General features: G+C 37.2%; 1 protein-coding gene across 1 annotated transcript in view; it reads left to right on the top strand.

Moving 5' to 3' along the window:
• LOC146689009 (complement factor H-like) overlaps positions 1-24,458 on the top strand; it is a 91,089-nt gene extending 66,631 nt beyond the window's left edge. Inside the window, exons 12-29 of the mRNA XM_085437550.1 lie at positions 790-984; positions 1,258-1,363; positions 1,417-1,625; positions 2,189-2,356; positions 4,989-5,156; positions 5,492-5,683; positions 5,775-5,960; positions 9,896-10,063; positions 10,399-10,590; positions 10,682-10,867; positions 14,803-14,970; positions 15,306-15,497; positions 15,589-15,774; positions 19,710-19,877; positions 20,213-20,404; positions 20,496-20,681; positions 23,933-24,112; positions 24,207-24,458. Of these exons, the coding sequence (XP_085293676.1) occupies positions 790-984; positions 1,258-1,363; positions 1,417-1,625; positions 2,189-2,356; positions 4,989-5,156; positions 5,492-5,683; positions 5,775-5,960; positions 9,896-10,063; positions 10,399-10,590; positions 10,682-10,867; positions 14,803-14,970; positions 15,306-15,497; positions 15,589-15,774; positions 19,710-19,877; positions 20,213-20,404; positions 20,496-20,681; positions 23,933-24,112; positions 24,207-24,394 (3,230 nt within the window). The 3' untranslated portion in view covers positions 24,395-24,458. The remainder of the gene's footprint in view (positions 1-789; positions 985-1,257; positions 1,364-1,416; positions 1,626-2,188; positions 2,357-4,988; positions 5,157-5,491; positions 5,684-5,774; positions 5,961-9,895; positions 10,064-10,398; positions 10,591-10,681; positions 10,868-14,802; positions 14,971-15,305; positions 15,498-15,588; positions 15,775-19,709; positions 19,878-20,212; positions 20,405-20,495; positions 20,682-23,932; positions 24,113-24,206) is intronic.
• The last annotated feature ends 223 nt before the right edge of the window (positions 24,459-24,681 follow it).

Here is a 24,681-nt window from a genome sequence, read left to right as displayed (position 1 = left end):
TTATTTTGCTGCAAATAAATGCCCTTAAAGTTGGTGATGAAGATGTTAAACATCAATTGTGTCATGAAAGTAGTTATATGTAATCACTTCCTGTGTGTGTGTGTGGGGGGGGGGGGTGGGGGGGGTGTTTTAAGTGTTTGTTTGTTTTTGGGGTTTTTTCCCAGCGAGCCTACCCATATGGAAAAGATATATATAAATCTTATAAAGTTTGTATCTGTCTTGTGTGAAACTTGTATGACAAGCATATAAGTGTGAAAACAGATATAAGATCCCTTGAAAAATTATATAATGAAACTTGTATGTTTTGGATACTTACTAAAACAATGTATGAAAGTAATGCGAAAGTGGCCACTTTCATGAGTAAATCATGTAAGCCTTATATGATTTTCTCATGAAAGTGGCCACTTTCATGAGTAATCACATATAAGTTTTTACTATTTCTTTTCCGTATGGGTATGGTCATATTTGGAGGCAAGGACAGCCTTTTGTAAATCATTGAGCAATCTCTTCTTTCCCTGTGAAATCCAAGCTCCTCTAGTGTACAACAGCCTTTGAGTCTCCAGTCTTTAGTTCTGTTTGGTGAATGAGGCTAGCGAAGATAAAATGCATGTAACAACCACAAGCTGTATCCTACTTTTGTGGATGCATACACTGACCTTTGTGAAAAGCCAAGGTAAGACCCAGTACTTCGGGTGATTTCTATGATCTTCTCATTTTAATTACACGATATTTTGATGTTGAAATAAACACAAAAATCATGTATGCTGATTTTTATTTACCGCTATCCAGATAATCCAGGAGCATGTACCCTTGAAGATTTTAAAAAGTATCATCTCTACGATGGCAATTTTGACATAAGTGGTATGCAGGCCAGTTACCCAGGTGGGAGACAAGTGAAAGTGGGCTGCAATGTGGGCTACAGTGGCTTTTTCAAGCTGCTCTGTGTAGAGGGAAAATGGCAACACAGAGGCACTAATTGTCAACGTAAGTTAACATTCACTTATGAATATCATCTTTTTCCAGTATAACCAGTTAACACTTGCATATATGTCTTGCTGTATTTGCATATGTTTTGCTTACTCGAACTTGCCTTACCAAAGCAGCATAAACATCATTAGCTTGTTTGAGTTATTGCTCGAAAATTCATATCACAGACTGCAATGCTGAACAATATGTAGTGTACTTTTATGAAATGTACAGCAAATTCCACTTTTCTCTGTTGTACTTTTACCCACATTTTGTCTTATTTGCTTTAAGCGAGAGCATGTGGTCATCCTGGCGATGCCCAGTTTGCCGATTTTCATCTTAGAAAGGGGGACGATTTTGTCTTTGGCTCAGAAGTTGTATACACCTGCCACAAAGGGTGCTTCCATGTAGTTCAATCAGCCATGAGGATGATGAACAATTTTTTTGAAGATTATCCAGTCTTTCTTTCTTTACAGAGGTTACATGTATCCGTCCACAAGATAGACTTTTGTCCCGCTGGGATGCGTCTTGGCGTGATGAGACAAAGAAATTGGGTGATACTGTCAGGTACACATGTATATCAGGATACAAGAGGAAAGATGGCGTCACTCGGGCCACATGCACCAGAGATGGATGGGAACCAAATCCACTTTGTGAAGGTATGGTGGAGTTTAGTTCACTTTTCTTCTAATTCTGACAGGATCTTTTTAATTTCTTTAATATTAGTCCATATTTGAGAAAACAGGAGAGAAATGCAGAATGTCTTTGGTCAAACAGAAGCCTCAAAGGATCATTCAGTCATAGAGTAAAATCTTACGAACCAGCAATATAAATTTTAGAGACTCTGTGTGATAGTTCATAGTGAGAGAAAATGGTAATAACATTCATTTTTTTGTTTATTTGTGTACTAACCAAGCACTAACCGAAAGAGTGTACAAATACTCACTGGATACTATTTTCTGTACAAACTGCAAGAAACATTTCTACTGCCACAACAACTTTCAGCTGGATGTTGAATCCACAACTGAACACTTTTCTTGTCCTTTGACTGAACATATTCAAATATAAAATACAGAACTGTTAAATGGAATCACATTTACACTGGGGAGCTGCTGCTTTTACTTAAAAGATTATATGAAAGTATCTGAATGTTTTACATGACAAAATTATCTGAATCAAAGTAAATGCAGAAGCTTAATAAATGTGGTTTTGTTCCTTTCAGAGATAAAATGCAGGAGGCAACAGTTTAATAATGCAGATATTACTGGAAAAATTCAGGCTGAATACAGGTACAACGATCGTGTCCAGTATAACTGCAGGAGAGGTTATGAAGGAAGTTTCACTCTAACCTGTAGAGAAGATGGCTGGGATAGGTCTAATGAATGTACAGGTAAGAAAATGCAATAAACTTAAAAGGATACATTTATTCAGTTATTCAAGGACTACTGTTTTTCATGACAAATATAAATGTTGTAAACAACTGATGACAAAAGACAAATGTATAAACTGTATATAAAAGGTGAGCATTGCTTTCAGGACTGAAAAGTGAAGCTAATATGAAAGTTCAGTCAACATGAATTCTCTCAAATCGGGGAACTTGCAGAAAAGCATCTGGTTCTACAGAATGGTAAATGATCTGTATTTATATAGCGCTTTACTAGTCCGTAAGGACCCCAAAGCGCTTTACACATTCAGTCATCCACCCATTCACACACAAATTCACACACTGGTGATGGCAAGCTACATTGTAGCCACAGCCGCCCTGGGGCGCACTGACAGAGGCGAGGCTGCCGGACACTGGCGCCACCGGGCCCTCTGACAGAAGTCTATCTTTAGTCTATCTTTGTCTTTAGATTCCTTGATGAGCTCCACAAACATTTTTCTTTTGTGAAGCAATGCATGTTACTCTTATCAAAGAGTAACATGCATTTTCCTTGACAATGATGTCATCGCCTTGTCCATCTTTTTCTGGGATTTCTTGCCCTGAAAATAAAGAAAAGGTTATACTTTCCACACATACAAATCTGCTTGGGGCTCATTCGGATCCCAGTGCCGTAAATTTTGTCATCAGATGGTTAGAGCGAGGTTTCGTGCCAAGGTACTGATTTTTTTTTTGACGGAGCTAACTTATCCAAAAAGAATTTGTATGGTATTGCACCTGGTGGTAGACGTCGAGCAGACATCAAAGAAGTTTAACACAGAATAATAACTGGGCCTTTGGGTCTCCGGTTGTCCATGTCTGCATCCGACTTTAACCTTGGCTTAAGTATCTGTTTGAATCCTTTTTTTGTTTAGCGTTCACATTTACTTCTATTCCTAATTCCCACTTCTATTAGTTTGATTCCTCCTTTAGTCTTCCATGCTTGTGTCGTCTTCCTTTTATTTAGTTCATTTATGTGTCTTCTGTGATATCTCACTTCCTGTTTTATTTTGAGAGTTTGTGTTCCTTATGTTTTGCTTCTGGTTTTGCTTCATTCATCTTTTTTCCTCAATCTGAAATCTCCAAAGTGACACCTGGAGGCCAGTTTGGCTATTGCCATATCATGATAATGGGCATGATGTTTTACTCAGGGTCTGGAGTTTTTGTCATAGCGAACCTCCTGCTGTTCTTTATGAGAGATTCACACCAGAAGCATCAGTGAGAATTAAAAAAAAAAACTGTTAAGAAGTAGGTCGCCTCTAATTAATGAATTTGTTTTTCTAACATTTAATTTTCAGGTATATATATATTCCTTATGTCAGTGCAGTATATGAGTAACGTTATATACTGACCATGAAGTCAGTTAATGCAGTAAATAACATTTTACAGAGAACAGATGGAGTCATAGCTGTAAAAGTCTGTTTTATTAAAACAGAGGCTGTTTGATCTTAATGAATTTACAGTACATTGTGCCATTCTCTCCTTGCTGATATGAGTGAATGGAGCTCCAACTCCAGTGGCTGACTTTCTAACTTTCACTCATGACAGTAACCATTCGAATAAGATATTTATGTATTATTTATATAATATTTCTTTAATTACACTTTGGATTGCAGTGTATAAGTGACTGGATAGTCTATATTGATCTTTACCATACACAACAAAAATAATAATAATGAGATGAGGTATTGTTTTCTGTTACACATGCTCCTGTAAGAAATAGAACCGCAAATATAAAAAAAATTATTATTTGATTTGTGTCTGTTTATCAGTTGAAATCACCAGCTCTTGTTTTGTTTAGCTCCCTCTGCTTCCCTGAGTCTGCATTTTGGGTCCTCGCTCACTAACATCTGACACATCATGGGAAGGCTTTGCGCAACTAAAAGCCTATTCCACAGGGCGGCTGTCCCAAAGGTCCAGCACCTGATTTCTTCAATTCTAATATATAAGAAGGGATGCTAGTAGAAAGGATGACTCTTTCCTTGTCAACTTCTTTCAGATGTGTCGCTAGCATCAAATTAAAAAAAAAAAAAATCCTAAAATTGTGTATTTTTCAGTTTATGACATTTGCAAATCATTTCTGTATCTTTTCATTTACCTTTTGTACTGCATCTCAAAAAATTTGATATTGGGGTGGTAAATACAAAAGAGAAGTATGTTTGTTAATGCCTACTGAGTTCACTAGTTTGTTAAAGGCGTAGACCCGGGTGAACCCATCCATTAAGATGGCAGTGGTAAAAGTCAAATGCAAGTTGAAAGCTCAGTCTCACTTGTGGCTGAGGTTTTTGCTGTTTTGGTAAGAATCTAAAGCTGCAGTCTGAAAGTCTAATAGTAGTGACAGTCATGAACCAAATTTCATCCAAACATCTCACGTAAAGACAATCAAAAACCACACGAAATGGAGGTTTGCCAAAGTCAGCAGGATTCAATGCTAGTCACTTAATAACAGACATTACACAGTCTATTCAGTAGTATTAAGGATATTTAAGCCTAGTCCAAAGATAGTTGAATAATGTTATCTATGAATCACTACTAATAACACAAGAATGTATTCTGACTGCTCTTTGATAATATCTAAATGTAATATCTGTCTTTCTGATAGCTATAACAGGATGTCCAACAACGAGCTTTGACCGCAGACTTAAAGTTTGGCAACATGGTGACAAACTTTACTTCAGGTGTGAGGATGGTTACAAACCTCTCAGCAAAGGCTGGTGGGGTGAAGCCACATGTGTGCACGGTGTTTGGTCTGGAGTTGAAAGCTGTATTGGTAATTAAAGTTTCTAATTAAAGTATCTTCTGTTATTAGCTTGAAGCAAACACAGTGACTTGTTCAATACCAATGTCAAGATGGGGAGTATAAGATGTTTAGGTAGAAAAATATAAGTTTTGAAATCTGTTTTAAACATCTTTTTAACATTTGAGTTTTATCTGCAGTTATGTTTAAGAAAACTGGTGTGAAAATATTTTCTGTAATATCTTACAATAAGTGCATTCATACAGAGTTTCTTCCATTGCTTATTCTGATCACATTTTTAAATGGAGGAATGGATTTCATCCATCTGCAAATTTTTGCATAATTGTTTGTTTTCATATCCACTTTAGAGGAACAAAGGTGTCGACAAGCTCCTGAGATTCCTAATGGGGAAGGAATACTAGGGAGTACTGAACGACACGGACAGACCCAAGAAATGATGTTCATTGATTGCAATGAAGGATACTCTGCTAAGATTGAGGAATTAACCTGTCGTGATGGACAATGGGATTTAAATGGATCACTTGATGATATCTGTAAATGTGAGTCACCTCAACCATTATTTTGATGCATGTTTTTATGAAAAGATTACAGAGTGTAAATTAATAGTGTACATGTTGTGATGTCTTACAGCTAATCATGATAACTGCAGCCCTCCACCCAAAGTTGAAAATGCTGTTATTACAACTCGTTATCGGAAGCAATACCCATCTCGCTCTGAAGTAACCTATCAGTGCTTTGACAATTACATTATGGAAGGAAAAGCTACGATTAACTGCATAGCTGGGGAATGGGAGGAGCTCGCCATTAAGTGTTTACGTACGTACATGACATAAATAAATAAAAATGGTGGGGCAAATACTTTACATCATCAAAAAAAACCTGTAAGAACTGGGCATTAATTTCAGTTTCACTGCAGCAATGAGAAACTGGAAATGGTTAAAAAGCAGTGAGTGTTTGGAAGCTAGGTATTGGGAGTATCCTGTACTATTTTTAACACAGAAAATTTTTGATTTTGTTTTCTTTATTACAGTTACACAGACTGAAATCTTTTACCACATGATTATGTGCATGCTGTGAAAATGTCTCAGGGACACTGGCACCTTTCCAGCTCACAAACAGCAGACGCACACACACAACATTTTATACTATTCTATTCTATACTATTTATACTATACTACTCTCTCCATCATCTTCTCAATATCAAACTTTCAACTTGCTCTCCTCTGATACTTGGTCCTCTTTTACTCCTTTTACATTACAAGACATCAGATGCACACATGTCCGTTCGTTCAGTATACTAGAATTTAATTTCCAGTTGGTTATTTTTCTCCTTTGAGTAGAGTTTAAAGATAAATATTGAGGGCAATGATTGAAAGGTCCATTGGCCCAATATGGTACTTGTGTATTTTGTTCATATCAGTACCAAAAGTGAGGAAGTAGTCTATTCTCAAATAAGTTGCATGTGGAGATGAATAGTAAGTATAGTTCCTTGCCGTTGGATTGAGACGCCTCCAAGTATCCACCAATCCCATCTCCTCTATCAGAAGGTTCAGTTTTCTAGTTAGTTTTTGTGATTGAGATATTCTCTTCCCCGATGCGTCCAGATGTGGTTTTAATGTAATATTAAGGTCTCCTCCGCAGACAAGTAATCCCTGTGCCTCTGTCACTACTTTCTCGAGTACTTGCATATAGAAATCAAATGTGGAACCTGGAGGAATATAAACATTATAGAACGTGATCAATTCCCCATCCAATTTGCCCTGTACCAGGATAAATCTGCCTTCTCTATCCCTAATTGTAGCAAAGTGTTCAAGAATGACCTTCCCTGATATTAAAATAACCCCCCTCCTCTTGTATGTCTTAAACCATTTGAAGAGTAATAAGCGTGCTTGAAACCTTGTCTCTTAGGTGTCTCGTGCTCAAGGCCCACCAAATGTGTCTCTTGTAGAAATGCCACATCAATATCCTCTCTTTTCGGTTTACTAAGAATTTTTCCCTGCTTTGTCGGGCTTTGGAGTCCATTTACGTTAAGTGAGAGTACCTTTAACATTTGGCTTTATTATACCGCCAGACAGAACCATGAATGTGCATTCCAAATGTCACTGAAATAAAACATTGTGCCCCCACTGTTAACACAAAACTAAGATTAGTACACAAAAACAATAGAACCAATATAGAGTCGTCCATATACTCAGGATCATTCGACCCCTTTAGGTCCCTGTTGGAGAGAGGAGAGAAAGGACCCACCATACGGTGGGGGCTTTCCCTAGTGTTGTGGCGACTGTCCAACTGGTATATCCCACTTACACTAGATGAGTCCAACATATATGGTAACTTATAAATCTGATCAACTGAACTATCAACATACCGACTTGGACACAATGAAACCAAATAGAGCATATTACCTTCTTATTTAGACTGCTTGCCTGTGAGTGTAGCTCCTATCCTCCTTGTCATTCATATTTAGTAGTCTCTTCTATATTCCCGCAGTTTGCGTCGGACTCGAGTTTCCATTCGTGGCCCTCTGTCCCTCTCCATATCCACATATGGAGAGGGACATGGCAAGGAGTGGTCCTTGCCATGAAAATGCGTTACATACTTTCTCATTTTTCTTTTGTGAAGCAATGCATGTTACTCTTATCAAAGAGTAACATGCATTTTCCTTGACAATGATGTCATCGCCTTGTCCATCTTTTTCTGGGATTTCTTGCCCTGAAAATAAAGAAAAGGTTATACTTTCCACACATACAAATCTGCTTGGGGCTCATTCGGATCCCAGTGCCGTAAATTTTGTCATCAGATGGTTAGAGCGAGGTTTCGTGCCAAGGTACTGATTTTTTTTTTGACGGAGCTAACTTATCCAAAAAGAATTTGTATGGTATTGCACCTGGTGGTAGACGTCGAGCAGACATCAAAGAAGTTTAACACAGAATAATAACTGGGCCTTTGGGTCTCCGGTTGTCCATGTCTGCATCCGACTTTAACCTTGGCTTAAGTATCTGTTTGAATCCTTTTTTTGTTTAGCGTTCACATTTACTTCTATTCCTAATTCCCACTTCTATTAGTTTGATTCCTCCTTTAGTCTTCCATGCTTGTGTCGTCTTCCTTTTATTTAGTTCATTTATGTGTCTTCTGTGATATCTCACTTCCTGTTTTATTTTGAGAGTTTGTGTTCCTTATGTTTTGCTTCTGGTTTTGCTTCATTCATCTTTTTTCCTCAATCTGAAATCTCCAAAGTGACACCTGGAGGCCAGTTTGGCTATTGCCATATCATGATAATGGGCATGATGTTTTACTCAGGGTCTGGAGTTTTTGTCATAGCGAACCTCCTGCTGTTCTTTATGAGAGATTCACACCAGAAGCATCAGTGAGAATTAAAAAAAAAAACTGTTAAGAAGTAGGTCGCCTCTAATTAATGAATTTGTTTTTCTAACATTTAATTTTCAGGTATATATATATTCCTTATGTCAGTGCAGTATATGAGTAACGTTATATACTGACCATGAAGTCAGTTAATGCAGTAAATAACATTTTACAGAGAACAGATGGAGTCATAGCTGTAAAAGTCTGTTTTATTAAAACAGAGGCTGTTTGATCTTAATGAATTTACAGTACATTGTGCCATTCTCTCCTTGCTGATATGAGTGAATGGAGCTCCAACTCCAGTGGCTGACTTTCTAACTTTCACTCATGACAGTAACCATTCGAATAAGATATTTATGTATTATTTATATAATATTTCTTTAATTACACTTTGGATTGCAGTGTATAAGTGACTGGATAGTCTATATTGATCTTTACCATACACAACAAAAATAATAATAATGAGATGAGGTATTGTTTTCTGTTACACATGCTCCTGTAAGAAATAGAACCGCAAATATAAAAAAAATTATTATTTGATTTGTGTCTGTTTATCAGTTGAAATCACCAGCTCTTGTTTTGTTTAGCTCCCTCTGCTTCCCTGAGTCTGCATTTTGGGTCCTCGCTCACTAACATCTGACACATCATGGGAAGGCTTTGCGCAACTAAAAGCCTATTCCACAGGGCGGCTGTCCCAAAGGTCCAGCACCTGATTTCTTCAATTCTAATATATAAGAAGGGATGCTAGTAGAAAGGATGACTCTTTCCTTGTCAACTTCTTTCAGATGTGTCGCTAGCATCAAATTAAAAAAAAAAAAAATCCTAAAATTGTGTATTTTTCAGTTTATGACATTTGCAAATCATTTCTGTATCTTTTCATTTACCTTTTGTACTGCATCTCAAAAAATTTGATATTGGGGTGGTAAATACAAAAGAGAAGTATGTTTGTTAATGCCTACTGAGTTCACTAGTTTGTTAAAGGCGTAGACCCGGGTGAACCCATCCATTAAGATGGCAGTGGTAAAAGTCAAATGCAAGTTGAAAGCTCAGTCTCACTTGTGGCTGAGGTTTTTGCTGTTTTGGTAAGAATCTAAAGCTGCAGTCTGAAAGTCTAATAGTAGTGACAGTCATGAACCAAATTTCATCCAAACATCTCACGTAAAGACAATCAAAAACCACACGAAATGGAGGTTTGCCAAAGTCAGCAGGATTCAATGCTAGTCACTTAATAACAGACATTACACAGTCTATTCAGTAGTATTAAGGATATTTAAGCCTAGTCCAAAGATAGTTGAATAATGTTATCTATGAATCACTACTAATAACACAAGAATGTATTCTGACTGCTCTTTGATAATATCTAAATGTAATATCTGTCTTTCTGATAGCTATAACAGGATGTCCAACAACGAGCTTTGACCGCAGACTTAAAGTTTGGCAACATGGTGACAAACTTTACTTCAGGTGTGAGGATGGTTACAAACCTCTCAGCAAAGGCTGGTGGGGTGAAGCCACATGTGTGCACGGTGTTTGGTCTGGAGTTGAAAGCTGTATTGGTAATTAAAGTTTCTAATTAAAGTATCTTCTGTTATTAGCTTGAAGCAAACACAGTGACTTGTTCAATACCAATGTCAAGATGGGGAGTATAAGATGTTTAGGTAGAAAAATATAAGTTTTGAAATCTGTTTTAAACATCTTTTTAACATTTGAGTTTTATCTGCAGTTATGTTTAAGAAAACTGGTGTGAAAATATTTTCTGTAATATCTTACAATAAGTGCATTCATACAGAGTTTCTTCCATTGCTTATTCTGATCACATTTTTAAATGGAGGAATGGATTTCATCCATCTGCAAATTTTTGCATAATTGTTTGTTTTCATATCCACTTTAGAGGAACAAAGGTGTCGACAAGCTCCTGAGATTCCTAATGGGGAAGGAATACTAGGGAGTACTGAACGACACGGACAGACCCAAGAAATGATGTTCATTGATTGCAATGAAGGATACTCTGCTAAGATTGAGGAATTAACCTGTCGTGATGGACAATGGGATTTAAATGGATCACTTGATGATATCTGTAAATGTGAGTCACCTCAACCATTATTTTGATGCATGTTTTTATGAAAAGATTACAGAGTGTAAATTAATAGTGTACATGTTGTGATGTCTTACAGCTAATCATGATAACTGCAGCCCTCCACCCAAAGTTGAAAATGCTGTTATTACAACTCGTTATCGGAAGCAATACCCATCTCGCTCTGAAGTAACCTATCAGTGCTTTGACAATTACATTATGGAAGGAAAAGCTACGATTAACTGCATAGCTGGGGAATGGGAGGAGCTCGCCATTAAGTGTTTACGTACGTACATGACATAAATAAATAAAAATGGTGGGGCAAATACTTTACATCATCAAAAAAAACCTGTAAGAACTGGGCATTAATTTCAGTTTCACTGCAGCAATGAGAAACTGGAAATGGTTAAAAAGCAGTGAGTGTTTGGAAGCTAGGTATTGGGAGTATCCTGTACTATTTTTAACACAGAAAATTTTTGATTTTGTTTTCTTTATTACAGTTACACAGACTGAAATCTTTTACCACATGATTATGTGCATGCTGTGAAAATGTCTCAGGGACACTGGCACCTTTCCAGCTCACAAACAGCAGACGCACACACACAACATTTTATACTATTCTATTCTATACTATTTATACTATACTACTCTCTCCATCATCTTCTCAATATCAAACTTTCAACTTGCTCTCCTCTGATACTTGGTCCTCTTTTACTCCTTTTACATTACAAGACATCAGATGCACACATGTCCGTTCGTTCAGTATACTAGAATTTAATTTCCAGTTGGTTATTTTTCTCCTTTGAGTAGAGTTTAAAGATAAATATTGAGGGCAATGATTGAAAGGTCCATTGGCCCAATATGGTACTTGTGTATTTTGTTCATATCAGTACCAAAAGTGAGGAAGTAGTCTATTCTCAAATAAGTTGCATGTGGAGATGAATAGTAAGTATAGTTCCTTGCCGTTGGATTGAGACGCCTCCAAGTATCCACCAATCCCATCTCCTCTATCAGAAGGTTCAGTTTTCTAGTTAGTTTTTGTGATTGAGATATTCTCTTCCCCGATGCGTCCAGATGTGGTTTTAATGTAATATTAAGGTCTCCTCCGCAGACAAGTAATCCCTGTGCCTCTGTCACTACTTTCTCGAGTACTTGCATATAGAAATCAAATGTGGAACCTGGAGGAATATAAACATTATAGAACGTGATCAATTCCCCATCCAATTTGCCCTGTACCAGGATAAATCTGCCTTCTCTATCCCTAATTGTAGCAAAGTGTTCAAGAATGACCTTCCCTGATATTAAAATAACCCCCCTCCTCTTGTATGTCTTAAACCATTTGAAGAGTAATAAGCGTGCTTGAAACCTTGTCTCTTAGGTGTCTCGTGCTCAAGGCCCACCAAATGTGTCTCTTGTAGAAATGCCACATCAATATCCTCTCTTTTCGGTTTACTAAGAATTTTTCCCTGCTTTGTCGGGCTTTGGAGTCCATTTACGTTAAGTGAGAGTACCTTTAACATTTGGCTTTATTATACCGCCAGACAGAACCATGAATGTGCATTCCAAATGTCACTGAAATAAAACATTGTGCCCCCACTGTTAACACAAAACTAAGATTAGTACACAAAAACAATAGAACCAATATAGAGTCGTCCATATACTCAGGATCATTCGACCCCTTTAGGTCCCTGTTGGAGAGAGGAGAGAAAGGACCCACCATACGGTGGGGGCTTTCCCTAGTGTTGTGGCGACTGTCCAACTGGTATATCCCACTTACACTAGATGAGTCCAACATATATGGTAACTTATAAATCTGATCAACTGAACTATCAACATACCGACTTGGACACAATGAAACCAAATAGAGCATATTACCTTCTTATTTAGACTGCTTGCCTGTGAGTGTAGCTCCTATCCTCCTTGTCATTCATATTTAGTAGTCTCTTCTATATTCCCGCAGTTTGCGTCGGACTCGAGTTTCCATTCGTGGCCCTCTGTCCCTCTCCATATCCACATATGGAGAGGGACATGGCAAGGAGTGGTCCTTGCCATGAAAATGCGTTACATACTTTCTCATTTTTCTTTTGTGAAGCAATGCATGTTACTCTTATCAAAGAGTAACATGCATTTTCCTTGACAATGATGTCATCGCCTTGTCCATCTTTTTCTGGGATTTCTTGCCCTGAAAATAAAGAAAAGGTTATACTTTCCACACATACAAATCTGCTTGGGGCTCATTCGGATCCCAGTGCCGTAAATTTTGTCATCAGATGGTTAGAGCGAGGTTTCGTGCCAAGGTACTGATTTTTTTTTTGACGGAGCTAACTTATCCAAAAAGAATTTGTATGGTATTGCACCTGGTGGTAGACGTCGAGCAGACATCAAAGAAGTTTAACACAGAATAATAACTGGGCCTTTGGGTCTCCGGTTGTCCATGTCTGCATCCGACTTTAACCTTGGCTTAAGTATCTGTTTGAATCCTTTTTTTGTTTAGCGTTCACATTTACTTCTATTCCTAATTCCCACTTCTATTAGTTTGATTCCTCCTTTAGTCTTCCATGCTTGTGTCGTCTTCCTTTTATTTAGTTCATTTATGTGTCTTCTGTGATATCTCACTTCCTGTTTTATTTTGAGAGTTTGTGTTCCTTATGTTTTGCTTCTGGTTTTGCTTCATTCATCTTTTTTCCTCAATCTGAAATCTCCAAAGTGACACCTGGAGGCCAGTTTGGCTATTGCCATATCATGATAATGGGCATGATGTTTTACTCAGGGTCTGGAGTTTTTGTCATAGCGAACCTCCTGCTGTTCTTTATGAGAGATTCACACCAGAAGCATCAGTGAGAATTAAAAAAAAAAACTGTTAAGAAGTAGGTCGCCTCTAATTAATGAATTTGTTTTTCTAACATTTAATTTTCAGGTATATATATATTCCTTATGTCAGTGCAGTATATGAGTAACGTTATATACTGACCATGAAGTCAGTTAATGCAGTAAATAACATTTTACAGAGAACAGATGGAGTCATAGCTGTAAAAGTCTGTTTTATTAAAACAGAGGCTGTTTGATCTTAATGAATTTACAGTACATTGTGCCATTCTCTCCTTGCTGATATGAGTGAATGGAGCTCCAACTCCAGTGGCTGACTTTCTAACTTTCACTCATGACAGTAACCATTCGAATAAGATATTTATGTATTATTTATATAATATTTCTTTAATTACACTTTGGATTGCAGTGTATAAGTGACTGGATAGTCTATATTGATCTTTACCATACACAACAAAAATAATAATAATGAGATGAGGTATTGTTTTCTGTTACACATGCTCCTGTAAGAAATAGAACCGCAAATATAAAAAAAATTATTATTTGATTTGTGTCTGTTTATCAGTTGAAATCACCAGCTCTTGTTTTGTTTAGCTCCCTCTGCTTCCCTGAGTCTGCATTTTGGGTCCTCGCTCACTAACATCTGACACATCATGGGAAGGCTTTGCGCAACTAAAAGCCTATTCCACAGGGCGGCTGTCCCAAAGGTCCAGCACCTGATTTCTTCAATTCTAATATATAAGAAGGGATGCTAGTAGAAAGGATGACTCTTTCCTTGTCAACTTCTTTCAGATGTGTCGCTAGCATCAAATTAAAAAAAAAAAAAATCCTAAAATTGTGTATTTTTCAGTTTATGACATTTGCAAATCATTTCTGTATCTTTTCATTTACCTTTTGTACTGCATCTCAAAAAATTTGATATTGGGGTGGTAAATACAAAAGAGAAGTATGTTTGTTAATGCCTACTGAGTTCACTAGTTTGTTAAAGGCGTAGACCCGGGTGAACCCATCCATTAAGATGGCAGTGGTAAAAGTCAAATGCAAGTTGAAAGCTCAGTCTCACTTGTGGCTGAGGTTTTTGCTGTTTTGGTAAGAATCTAAAGCTGCAGTCTGAAAGTCTAATAGTAGTGACAGTCATGAACCAAATTTCATCCAAACATCTCACGTAAAGACAATCAAAAACCACACGAAATGGAGGTTTGCCAAAGTCAGCAGGATTCAATGCTAGTCACTTAATAACAGACATTACACAGTCTATTCAGTAGTATTAAGGATATTTAAGCCTAGTCCAAAGATAGTTGAATAATGTTATCTATGAATCACTACTAATAACACAAGAATGTATTCTGACTGCTCTTTGATAATATCTAAATGTAATATCTGTCTTTCTGATAGCTATAACAGGATGTCCAACAACGAGCTTTGACCGCAGACTTAAAGTTTGGCAACATGGTGACAAACTTTACTTCAGGTGTGAGGATGGTTACAAACCTCTCAGCAAAGGCTGGTGGGGTGAAGCCACATGTGTGCACGGTGTTTGGTCTGGAGTTGAAAGCTGTATTGGTAATTAAAGTTTCTAATTAAAGTATCTTCTGTTATTAGCTTGAAGCAAACACAGTGACTTGTTCAATACCAATGTCAAGATGGGGAGTATAAGATGTTTAGGTAGAAAAATATAAGTTTTGAAATCTGTTTTAAACATCTTTTTAACATTTGAGTTTTATCTGCAGTTATGTTTAAGAAAACTGGTGTGAAAATATTTTCTGTAATATCTTACAATAAGTGCATTCATACAGAGTTTCTTCCATTGCTTATTCTGATCACATTTTTAAATGGAGGAATGGATTTCATCCATCTGCAAATTTTTGCATAATTGTTTGTTTTCATATCCACTTTAGAGGAACAAAGGTGTCGACAAGCTCCTGAGATTCCTAATGGGGAAGGAATACTAGGGAGTACTGAACGACACGGACAGACCCAAGAAATGATGTTCATTGATTGCAATGAAGGATACTCTGCTAAGATTGAGGAATTAACCTGTCGTGATGGACAATGGGATTTAAATGGATCACTTGATGATATCTGTAAATGTGAGTCACCTCAACCATTATTTTGATGCATGTTTTTATGAAAAGATTACAGAGTGTAAATTAATAGTGTACATGTTGTGATGTCTTACAGCTAATCATGATAACTGCAGCCCTCCACCCAAAGTTGAAAATGCTGTTATTACAACTCGTTATCGGAAGCAATACCCATCTCGCTCTGAAGTAACCTATCAGTGCTTTGACAATTACATTATGGAAGGAAAAGCTACGATTAACTGCATAGCTGGGGAATGGGAGGAGCTCGCCATTAAGTGTTTACGTACGTACATGACATAAATAAATAAAAATGGTGGGGCAAATACTTTACATCATCAAAAAAAACCTGTAAGAACTGGGCATTAATTTCAGTTTCACTGCAGCAATGAGAAACTGGAAATGGTTAAAAAGCAGTGAGTGTTTGGAAGCTAGGTATTGGGAGTATCCTGTACTATTTTTAACACAGAAAATTTTTGATTTTGTTTTCTTTATTACAGTTACACAGACTGAAATCTTTTACCACATGATTATGTGCATGCTGTGAAAATGTCTCAGGGACACTGGCACCTTTCCAGCTCACAAACAGCAGACGCACACACACAACATTTTATACTATTCTATTCTATACTATTTATACTATACTACTCTCTCCATCATCTTCTCAATATCAAACTTTCAACTTGCTCTCCTCTGATACTTGGTCCTCTTTTACTCCTTTTACATTACAAGACATCAGATGCACACATGTCCGTTCGTTCAGTATACTAGAATTTAATTTCCAGTTGGTTATTTTTCTCCTTTGAGTAGAGTTTAAAGATAAATATTGAGGGCAATGATTGAAAGGTCCATTGGCCCAATATGGTACTTGTGTATTTTGTTCATATCAGTACCAAAAGTGAGGAAGTAGTCTATTCTCAAATAAGTTGCATGTGGAGATGAATAGTAAGTATAGTTCCTTGCCGTTGGATTGAGACGCCTCCAAGTATCCACCAATCCCATCTCCTCTATCAGAAGGTTCAGTTTTCTAGTTAGTTTTTGTGATTGAGATATTCTCTTCCCCGATGCGTCCAGATGTGGTTTTAATGTAATATTAAGGTCTCCTCCGCAGACAAGTAATCCCTGTGCCTCTGTCACTACTTTCTCGAGTACTTGCATATAGAAATCAAATGTGGAACCTGGAGGAATATAAACATTATAGAACGTGATCAATTCCCCATCCAATTTGCCCTGTACCAGGATAAATCTGCCTTCTCTATCCCTAATTGTAGCAAAGTGTTCAAGAATGACCTTCCCTGATATTAAAATAACCCCCCTCCTCTTGTATGTCTTAAACCATTTGAAGAGTAATAAGCGTGCTTGAAACCTTGTCTCTTAGGTGTCTCGTGCTCAAGGCCCACCAAATGTGTCTCTTGTAGAAATGCCACATCAATATCCTCTCTTTTCGGTTTACTAAGAATTTTTCCCTGCTTTGTCGGGCTTTGGAGTCCATTTACGTTAAGTGAGAGTACCTTTAACATTTGGCTTTATTATACCGCCAGACAGAACCATGAATGTGCATTCCAAATGTCACTGAAATAAAACATTGTGCCCCCACTGTTAACACAAAACTAAGATTAGTACACAAAAACAATAGAACCAATATAGAGTCGTCCATATACTCAGGATCATTCGACCCCTTTAGGTCCCTGTTGGAGAGAGGAGAGAAAGGACCCACCATACGGTGGGGGCTTTCCCTAGTGTTGTGGCGACTGTCCAACTGGTATATCCCACTTACACTAGATGAGTCCAACATATATGGTAACTTATAAATCTGATCAACTGAACTATCAACATACCGACTTGGACACAATGAAACCAAATAGAGCATATTACCTTCTTATTTAGACTGCTTGCCTGTGAGTGTAGCTCCTATCCTCCTTGTCATTCATATTTAGTAGTCTCTTCTATATTCCCGCAGTTTGCGTCGGACTCGAGTTTCCATTCGTGGCCCTCTGTCCCTCTCCATATCCACATATGGAGAGGGACATGGCAAGGAGTGGTCCTTGCCATGAAAATGCGTTACATACTTTCTCATTTTTCTTTTGTGAAGCAATGCATGTTACTCTTATCAAAGAGTAACATGCATTTTCCTTGACAATGATGTCATCGCCTTGTCCATCTTTTTCTGGGATTTCTTGCCCTGAAAATAAAGAAAAGGTTATACTTTCCACACATACAAATCTGCTTGGGGCTCATTCGGATCCCAGTGCCGTAAATTTTGTCATCAGATGGTTAGAGCGAGGTTTCGTGCCAAGGTACTGATTTTTTTTTTGACGGAGCTAACTTATCCAAAAAGAATTTGTATGGTATTGCACCTGGTGGTAGACGTCGAGCAGACATCAAAGAAGTTTAACACAGAATAATAACTGGGCCTTTGGGTCTCCGGTTGTCCATGTCTGCATCCGACTTTAACCTTGGCTTAAGTATCTGTTTGAATCCTTTTTTTGTTTAGCGTTCACATTTACTTCTATTCCTAATTCCCACTTCTATTAGTTTGATTCCTCCTTTAGTCTTCCATGCTTGTGTCGTCTTCCTTTTATTTAGTTCATTTATGTGTCTTCTGTGATATCTCACTTCCTGTTTTATTTTGAGAGTTTGTGTTCCTTATGTTTTGCTTCTGGTTTTGCTTCATTCATCTTTTTTCCTCAATCTGAAATCTCCAAAGTGACACCTGGAGGCCAGTTTGGCTATTGCCATATCATGATAATGGGCATGATGTTTTACTCAGGGTCTGGAGTTTTTGTCATAGCGAACCTCCTGCTGTTCTTTATGAGAGATTCACACCAGAAGCATCAGTGAGAATTAAAAAAAAAAACTGTTAAGAAGTAGGTCGCCTCTAATTAATGAATTTGTTTTTCTAACATTTAATTTTCAGGTATATATATATTCCTTATGTCAGTGCAGTATATGAGTAACGTTATATACTGACCATGAAGTCAGTTAATGCAGTAAATAACATTTTACAGAGAACAGATGGAGTCATAGCTGTAAAAGTCTGTTTTATTAAAACAGAGGCTGTTTGATCTTAATGAATTTACAGTACATTGTGCCATTCTCTCCTTGCTGATATGAGTGAATGGAGCTCCAACTCCAGTGGCTGACTTTCTAACTTTCACTCATGACAGTAACCATTCGAATAAGATATTTATGTATTATTTATATAATATTTCTTTAATTACACTTTGGATTGCAGTGTATAAGTGACTGGATAGTCTATATTGATCTTTACCATACACAACAAAAATAATAATAATGAGATGAGGTATTGTTTTCTGTTACACATGCTCCTGTAAGAAATAGAACCGCAAATATAAAAAAAATTATTATTTGATTTGTGTCTGTTTATCAGTTGAAATCACCAGCTCTTGTTTTGTTTAGCTCCCTCTGCTTCCCTGAGTCTGCATTTTGGGTCCTCGCTCACTAACATCTGACACATCATGGGAAGGCTTTGCGCAACTAAAAGCCTATTCCACAGGGCGGCTGTCCCAAAGGTCCAGCACCTGATTTCTTCAATTCTAATATATAAGAAGGGATGCTAGTAGAAAGGATGACTCTTTCCTTGTCAACTTCTTTCAGATGTGTCGCTAGCATCAAATTAAAAAAAAAAAAAATCCTAAAATTGTGTATTTTTCAGTTTATGACATTTGCAAATCATTTCTGTATCTTTTCATTTACCTTTTGTACTGCATCTCAAAAAATTTGATATTGGGGTGGTAAATACAAAAGAGAAGTATGTTTGTTAATGCCTACTGAGTTCACTAGTTTGTTAAAGGCGTAGACCCGGGTGAACCCATCCATTAAGATGGCAGTGGTAAAAGTCAAATGCAAGTTGAAAGCTCAGTCTCACTTGTGGCTGAGGTTTTTGCTGTTTTGGTAAGAATCTAAAGCTGCAGTCTGAAAGTCTAATAGTAGTGACAGTCATGAACCAAATTTCATCCAAACATCTCACGTAAAGACAATCAAAAACCACACGAAATGGAGGTTTGCCAAAGTCAGCAGGATTCAATGCTAGTCACTTAATAACAGACATTACACAGTCTATTCAGTAGTATTAAGGATATTTAAGCCTAGTCCAAAGATAGTTGAATAATGTTATCTATGAATCACTACTAATAACACAAGAATGTATTCTGACTGCTCTTTGATAATATCTAAATGTAATATCTGTCTTTCTGATAGCTATAACAGGATGTCCAACAACGAGCTTTGACCGCAGACTTAAAGTTTGGCAACATGGTGACAAACTTTACTTCAGGTGTGAGGATGGTTACAAACCTCTCAGCAAAGGCTGGTGGGGTGAAGCCACATGTGTGCACGGTGTTTGGTCTGGAGTTGAAAGCTGTATTGGTAATTAAAGTTTCTAATTAAAGTATCTTCTGTTATTAGCTTGAAGCAAACACAGTGACTTGTTCAATACCAATGTCAAGATGGGGAGTATAAGATGTTTAGGTAGAAAAATATAAGTTTTGAAATCTGTTTTAAACATCTTTTTAACATTTGAGTTTTATCTGCAGTTATGTTTAAGAAAACTGGTGTGAAAATATTTTCTGTAATATCTTACAATAAGTGCATTCATACAGAGTTTCTTCCACTGCTTATTCTGATCACATTTTTAAATATGGAAATGGATTTCATCCATCTGTAATATTTTGCATAATTGTTTGTTTTCATATCCACTTTAGAGGAACAAAGGTGTCGACAAGCTCCTGAGATTCCTAATGGGGAAGGAATACTAGGGAGTACTGAACGACACGGACAGACCCAAGAAATGATGTTCATTGATTGCAATGAAGGATACTCTGCTAAGATTGAGGAATTAACCTGTCGTGACGGACAATGGGATTTAAATGGATCACTTGATGATATCTGTAAATGTGAGTCACCTCAACCATTATTTTGATGCATGTTTTTATGAAAAGATTACAGAGTGTAAATTAATAGTGTACATGTTGTGATGTCTTACAGCTAATCATGATAACTGCAGCCCTCCACCCAAAGTTGAAAATGCTGTTATTACAACTCGTTATCGGAAGCAATACCCATCTCGCTCTGAAGTAACCTATCAGTGCTTTGACAATTACATTATGGAAGGAAAAGCTACGATTAACTGCATAGCTGGGGAATGGGAGGAGCTCGCCATTAAGTGTTTACGTACGTACATGACATAAATAAATAAAAATGGTGGGGCAAATACTTTACATCATCAAAAAAAACCTGTAAGAACTGGGCATTAATTTCAGTTTCACTGCAGCAATGAGAAACTGGAAATGGTTAAAAAGCAGTGAGTGTTTGGAAGCTAGGTATTGGGAGTATCCTGTACTATTTTTAACACAGAAAATGTTTGATTTTGTTTTCTTTATTACAGTTACACAGACTGAAATCTTTTACCACATGATTATGTGCATGCTGTGAAAATGTCTCAGGGACACTGGCACCTTTCCAGCTCACAAACAGCAGACGCACACACACAACATTTTATACTATTCTATTCTATACTATTTATACTATACTACTCTCTCCATCATCTTCTCAATATCAAACTTTCAACTTGCTCTCCTCTGATACTTGGTCCTCTTTTACTCCTTTTACATTACAAGACATCAGATGCCTGCTTTGTCATATAAAACAGACTTCAAGCCCCCTTGATGTCCTTCCATCTTCATTTTTCACTAGTGTGTTTGATTCAATTGGCCCCTATATTGTGGAAATGATAAATACTTCTCTTCATACTGGCTCAGTCCCCAGCTTCTTTAAACAAGCTATTGTTGAGCCAAAATGAAAGAAACCCCAGCTGGATCCATCTCTTCCTAACAGTTATAGGCCAATATGCAAATTGCCTTTTATATCGAAAATTTTAGAAAAAGCAGTAGTAGAACAACTTAACTATTTTCTGGATAAAAATGCCGTTAAAAATGCTGTTCCAGTCTGGTTTTCGTAAATTGCATTCCACTGAAACGGCCTTACTTAGAGTATCTAGTGATATCTTGATGGCAGCAGACTCTGGAGAATATACAGTGCTGGTCCTGTTGGATCTCAGCTCTGCTCTTGACACAGTAGATCACAGTATCATGATAAACAGACTCAAGAACTTGTTTGGGATTACTGGTGTTGTTTTAAAATGGTTTATATCATATCTGTCTGAGAGATCTTTTACTGTTTGCATGAATCATGTCACATCAGAATCAACAGTTTTGCCGTGTGGGGTACCTCAGGGATCTGTCCTGGGTCCAATTCTCTTTTTACTTTATGTATTTCCCCTAGGCCAAATTATTAAGCGCTATAAATATATCTCCTATCATCTCTATGCTGACAACATCCAACTATACTGTTCCTTCAAAATGTCTGAGTTTTATAAATTGTCTAATTTAAGTAATTGCCTGACAGAAATCAACAAATGGTTAAATGATAATTTTCTCCAACTAAACTCTGATAAAACAGAAACTCTAATTATTGCTCCAGACCACATGGTCCCAGAAATTAGACAGCATATCAGCTTCTTAGACCCTTCTGTAAAATCAAGCCTTAGAAACCTCGGTGCCATATTTGACAGCTCGATGTCGCTCGAGCAGCATTCTAAGCAGCTGGTCCGAAACTGTTTTTATCATTTACGGAATATTTCTAAACTCAGACTAATGGTATCAAAGCTTGAACGTGAGATGATTATTCATGCTTTTATTTCTTCTCGTTTAGACTATTGTAATGGCCTTTTTACTTGTTTTAACCAATCAGCCTTAAATCGTCTTCCGACTGTGCAGAATGCTGCAGCACGTCTCTTAACAGGCACCAAGAGAAGATCGCATATCACTCCAGTCTTGGCCTCCCTTCACTGGTTGCCTGTAAATTTTAGGTTTCATTTTAAAATTTTAGTTCTAACCTTTAGGGCCCTACATGGTCAAGCTCCTCAATATTTATCTGACCTGCTGAAACCACATACATCTTCTCGGGCTTTAAGGTCATTAGATCAGAGACTGCTGGTGGTACCGCACACTCGTTTTAAAACTCGTGGTGATCGGGCTTTTCAGACTGTGGCACCACGGTTGGGGAATTCTCTCCCACTGTCTCTTCGCTGCACGGACTCCATTGATTCTTTTAAGAAACAGCTGAAGACATTTTTATTTAGAAAAGCATTTGATTAATTTCTTCTTATGCTGTTTTTATAGTTTTATTGTTTTACATTGTTTTATTTACTGTTATATTGTTTTTATATTTCCATTTCCTGTGTTGTAAAGCACTTTGTGATTTTTATCTGTGAAAAGTGCTATATGAATAAATTTTACTTACTTACTTTCTTACTATTAGTAATATACTATTTAAAATTGTACTATTAAATTCCAGTGCACAAAATAATCTAGGCAAGCCTCCAGTTTGCACTGGAACAGTTCGGAGCTGACTGTGAAGCGGTGGGAATGAGAATCACCACCTCCAGATCTGACGCTATGGTCTTCAGCTGGAAAAGGGTGGAGTGCCCACTCCAGGTCAGGGATGAGTTCCTGCCCCAAGTGTTTCTCGGAGTTTAAGTATCTCGGGGTCTTGTTCACAACTGAGGGGAGAAGAGAGCAGGAGATCCACAAATGGATTGGTGATGCGGTATACTGGTCCATCTTGTTCAAGAGAGATCTGAGTGTAAAAGAGAAGCTCTTGATTTACCTGTTGATCTACGTCCCTACCCTCACCTATGGTCACAAGCTGTGGGTAGTGACTGAAAGAACAAGATCGAGGATACAAGAGGCGAAAATTGGCTTTTTCTTTTACTACTATTACAGTTTGCAAGTAGCATGTACGACCACATCATTGAGTTGCGTGTTGTAGCCACACAGTGTTTTGTAGTAGTACAGAACAGTAAGTGAATTGTGAGTTTCTGGATTTTGAATTTAAAATCATGTGTAAATCATATTTTCAGGCTGGCCACCCCCACAAAAATCATCTAGCTCCCCCGGCAAGAATGGATACAAATACTAAATTTGTGAAACTGTGTTCAATTTCAAATGAATTCACTTATTATAGCATCATATGAATTCAATTCCCTGAAAAATGTCAAAAAGAAAAAAAACTCAGATCTGCTACTTGTGATTAAGGGAACAGTTTCTTAAGTAAATTAATGAATGGTTAAGAAAACTTTTAATGCTTATTATTAGCAAATGCATGTTTTAGACATTTACTTAATTATTCATGTCCTTCAGTAAACGATATATAGAATAAATATGAGAAAATAATATTAGTTACTCAGGAAAACAAATACAGCTACATGTTTCTTTCTAAGGTTTTGAGGCATTTTTCATTGAAGGAAAAAACATAATTGAACAGCATTTCCTCAAAAGCCAGCATACCAACGTTCCTGAAAGTATCACAGCTGCGCCACGTGATCATCTTTTTGTCAATCTTGGCTCTTCACTTATTTTCAGAAATTCCACCCTGTGGGATACCTCCAGCTCTTGAGGATGGAGACACCAAGACTGCCATCAAAGAGCATTACAGCCATAATGAAACTATTGAATACATGTGTCAGAGTCACTACATTATGGAGGGAGAACCTTACAAAACCTGCCTCTATGGTGAATGGACTGGACACATGAGATGCCTCAGTAAGTTACAGTTCTCCCCAATATTAAGAATAATTTTATCATAATATTCTTTTACATCTTTATCATAATATTCTTATATCTTTGTCTCTTGCAGGGCCTTGCATTGTGAATGAAGATGAAATGAGACAGCATAACATCACCTTGAAATCAAGTGGCACTAAGTATTTAGTTCATGATGAAATAATAGAGTTCAGGTGTACCAGAGGATTATCTACTGGTACTGTGGCAATGCGTCAGAGATGTAATAGTGGTGTGTTAGTCCTACCCACATGCCGAGAGTGAAAAGTTGAAATGATTTCTGATCTTCTGTTTTCAGATGTGGAATAATAAATCACAGATTGTCTGATTTGGTCCGTTTTCTGCTTTCTTCTACTTCACACTAGAAGTAAAACTCATATGTTCATACAGACATGCTTCCCATTTTTTGAAAGTACACTGACCAAAATTAAAATGTATAAATCTAATCCACAAGCACTCTTAAGTAATGCAAGATGTCGTGCATTTATTAAAGTAACTCTAACCAGCCAACAAAAACATGTGTTCATAATACAAAACAAGTTTACTTTGTG

Source organism: Copadichromis virginalis, linkage group LG17 (assembly GCF_057382275.1).
Source record: "Copadichromis virginalis isolate Kocher_CV1m ecotype Utaka linkage group LG17, C_Virginalis_male_GT1.1, whole genome shotgun sequence".
NCBI lineage: Eukaryota > Metazoa > Chordata > Actinopteri > Cichliformes > Cichlidae > Copadichromis > Copadichromis virginalis.
The sequence above is the reverse complement of the archived record's forward strand: the minus strand, read 5'-3'. Positions and strand labels throughout refer to the sequence as shown.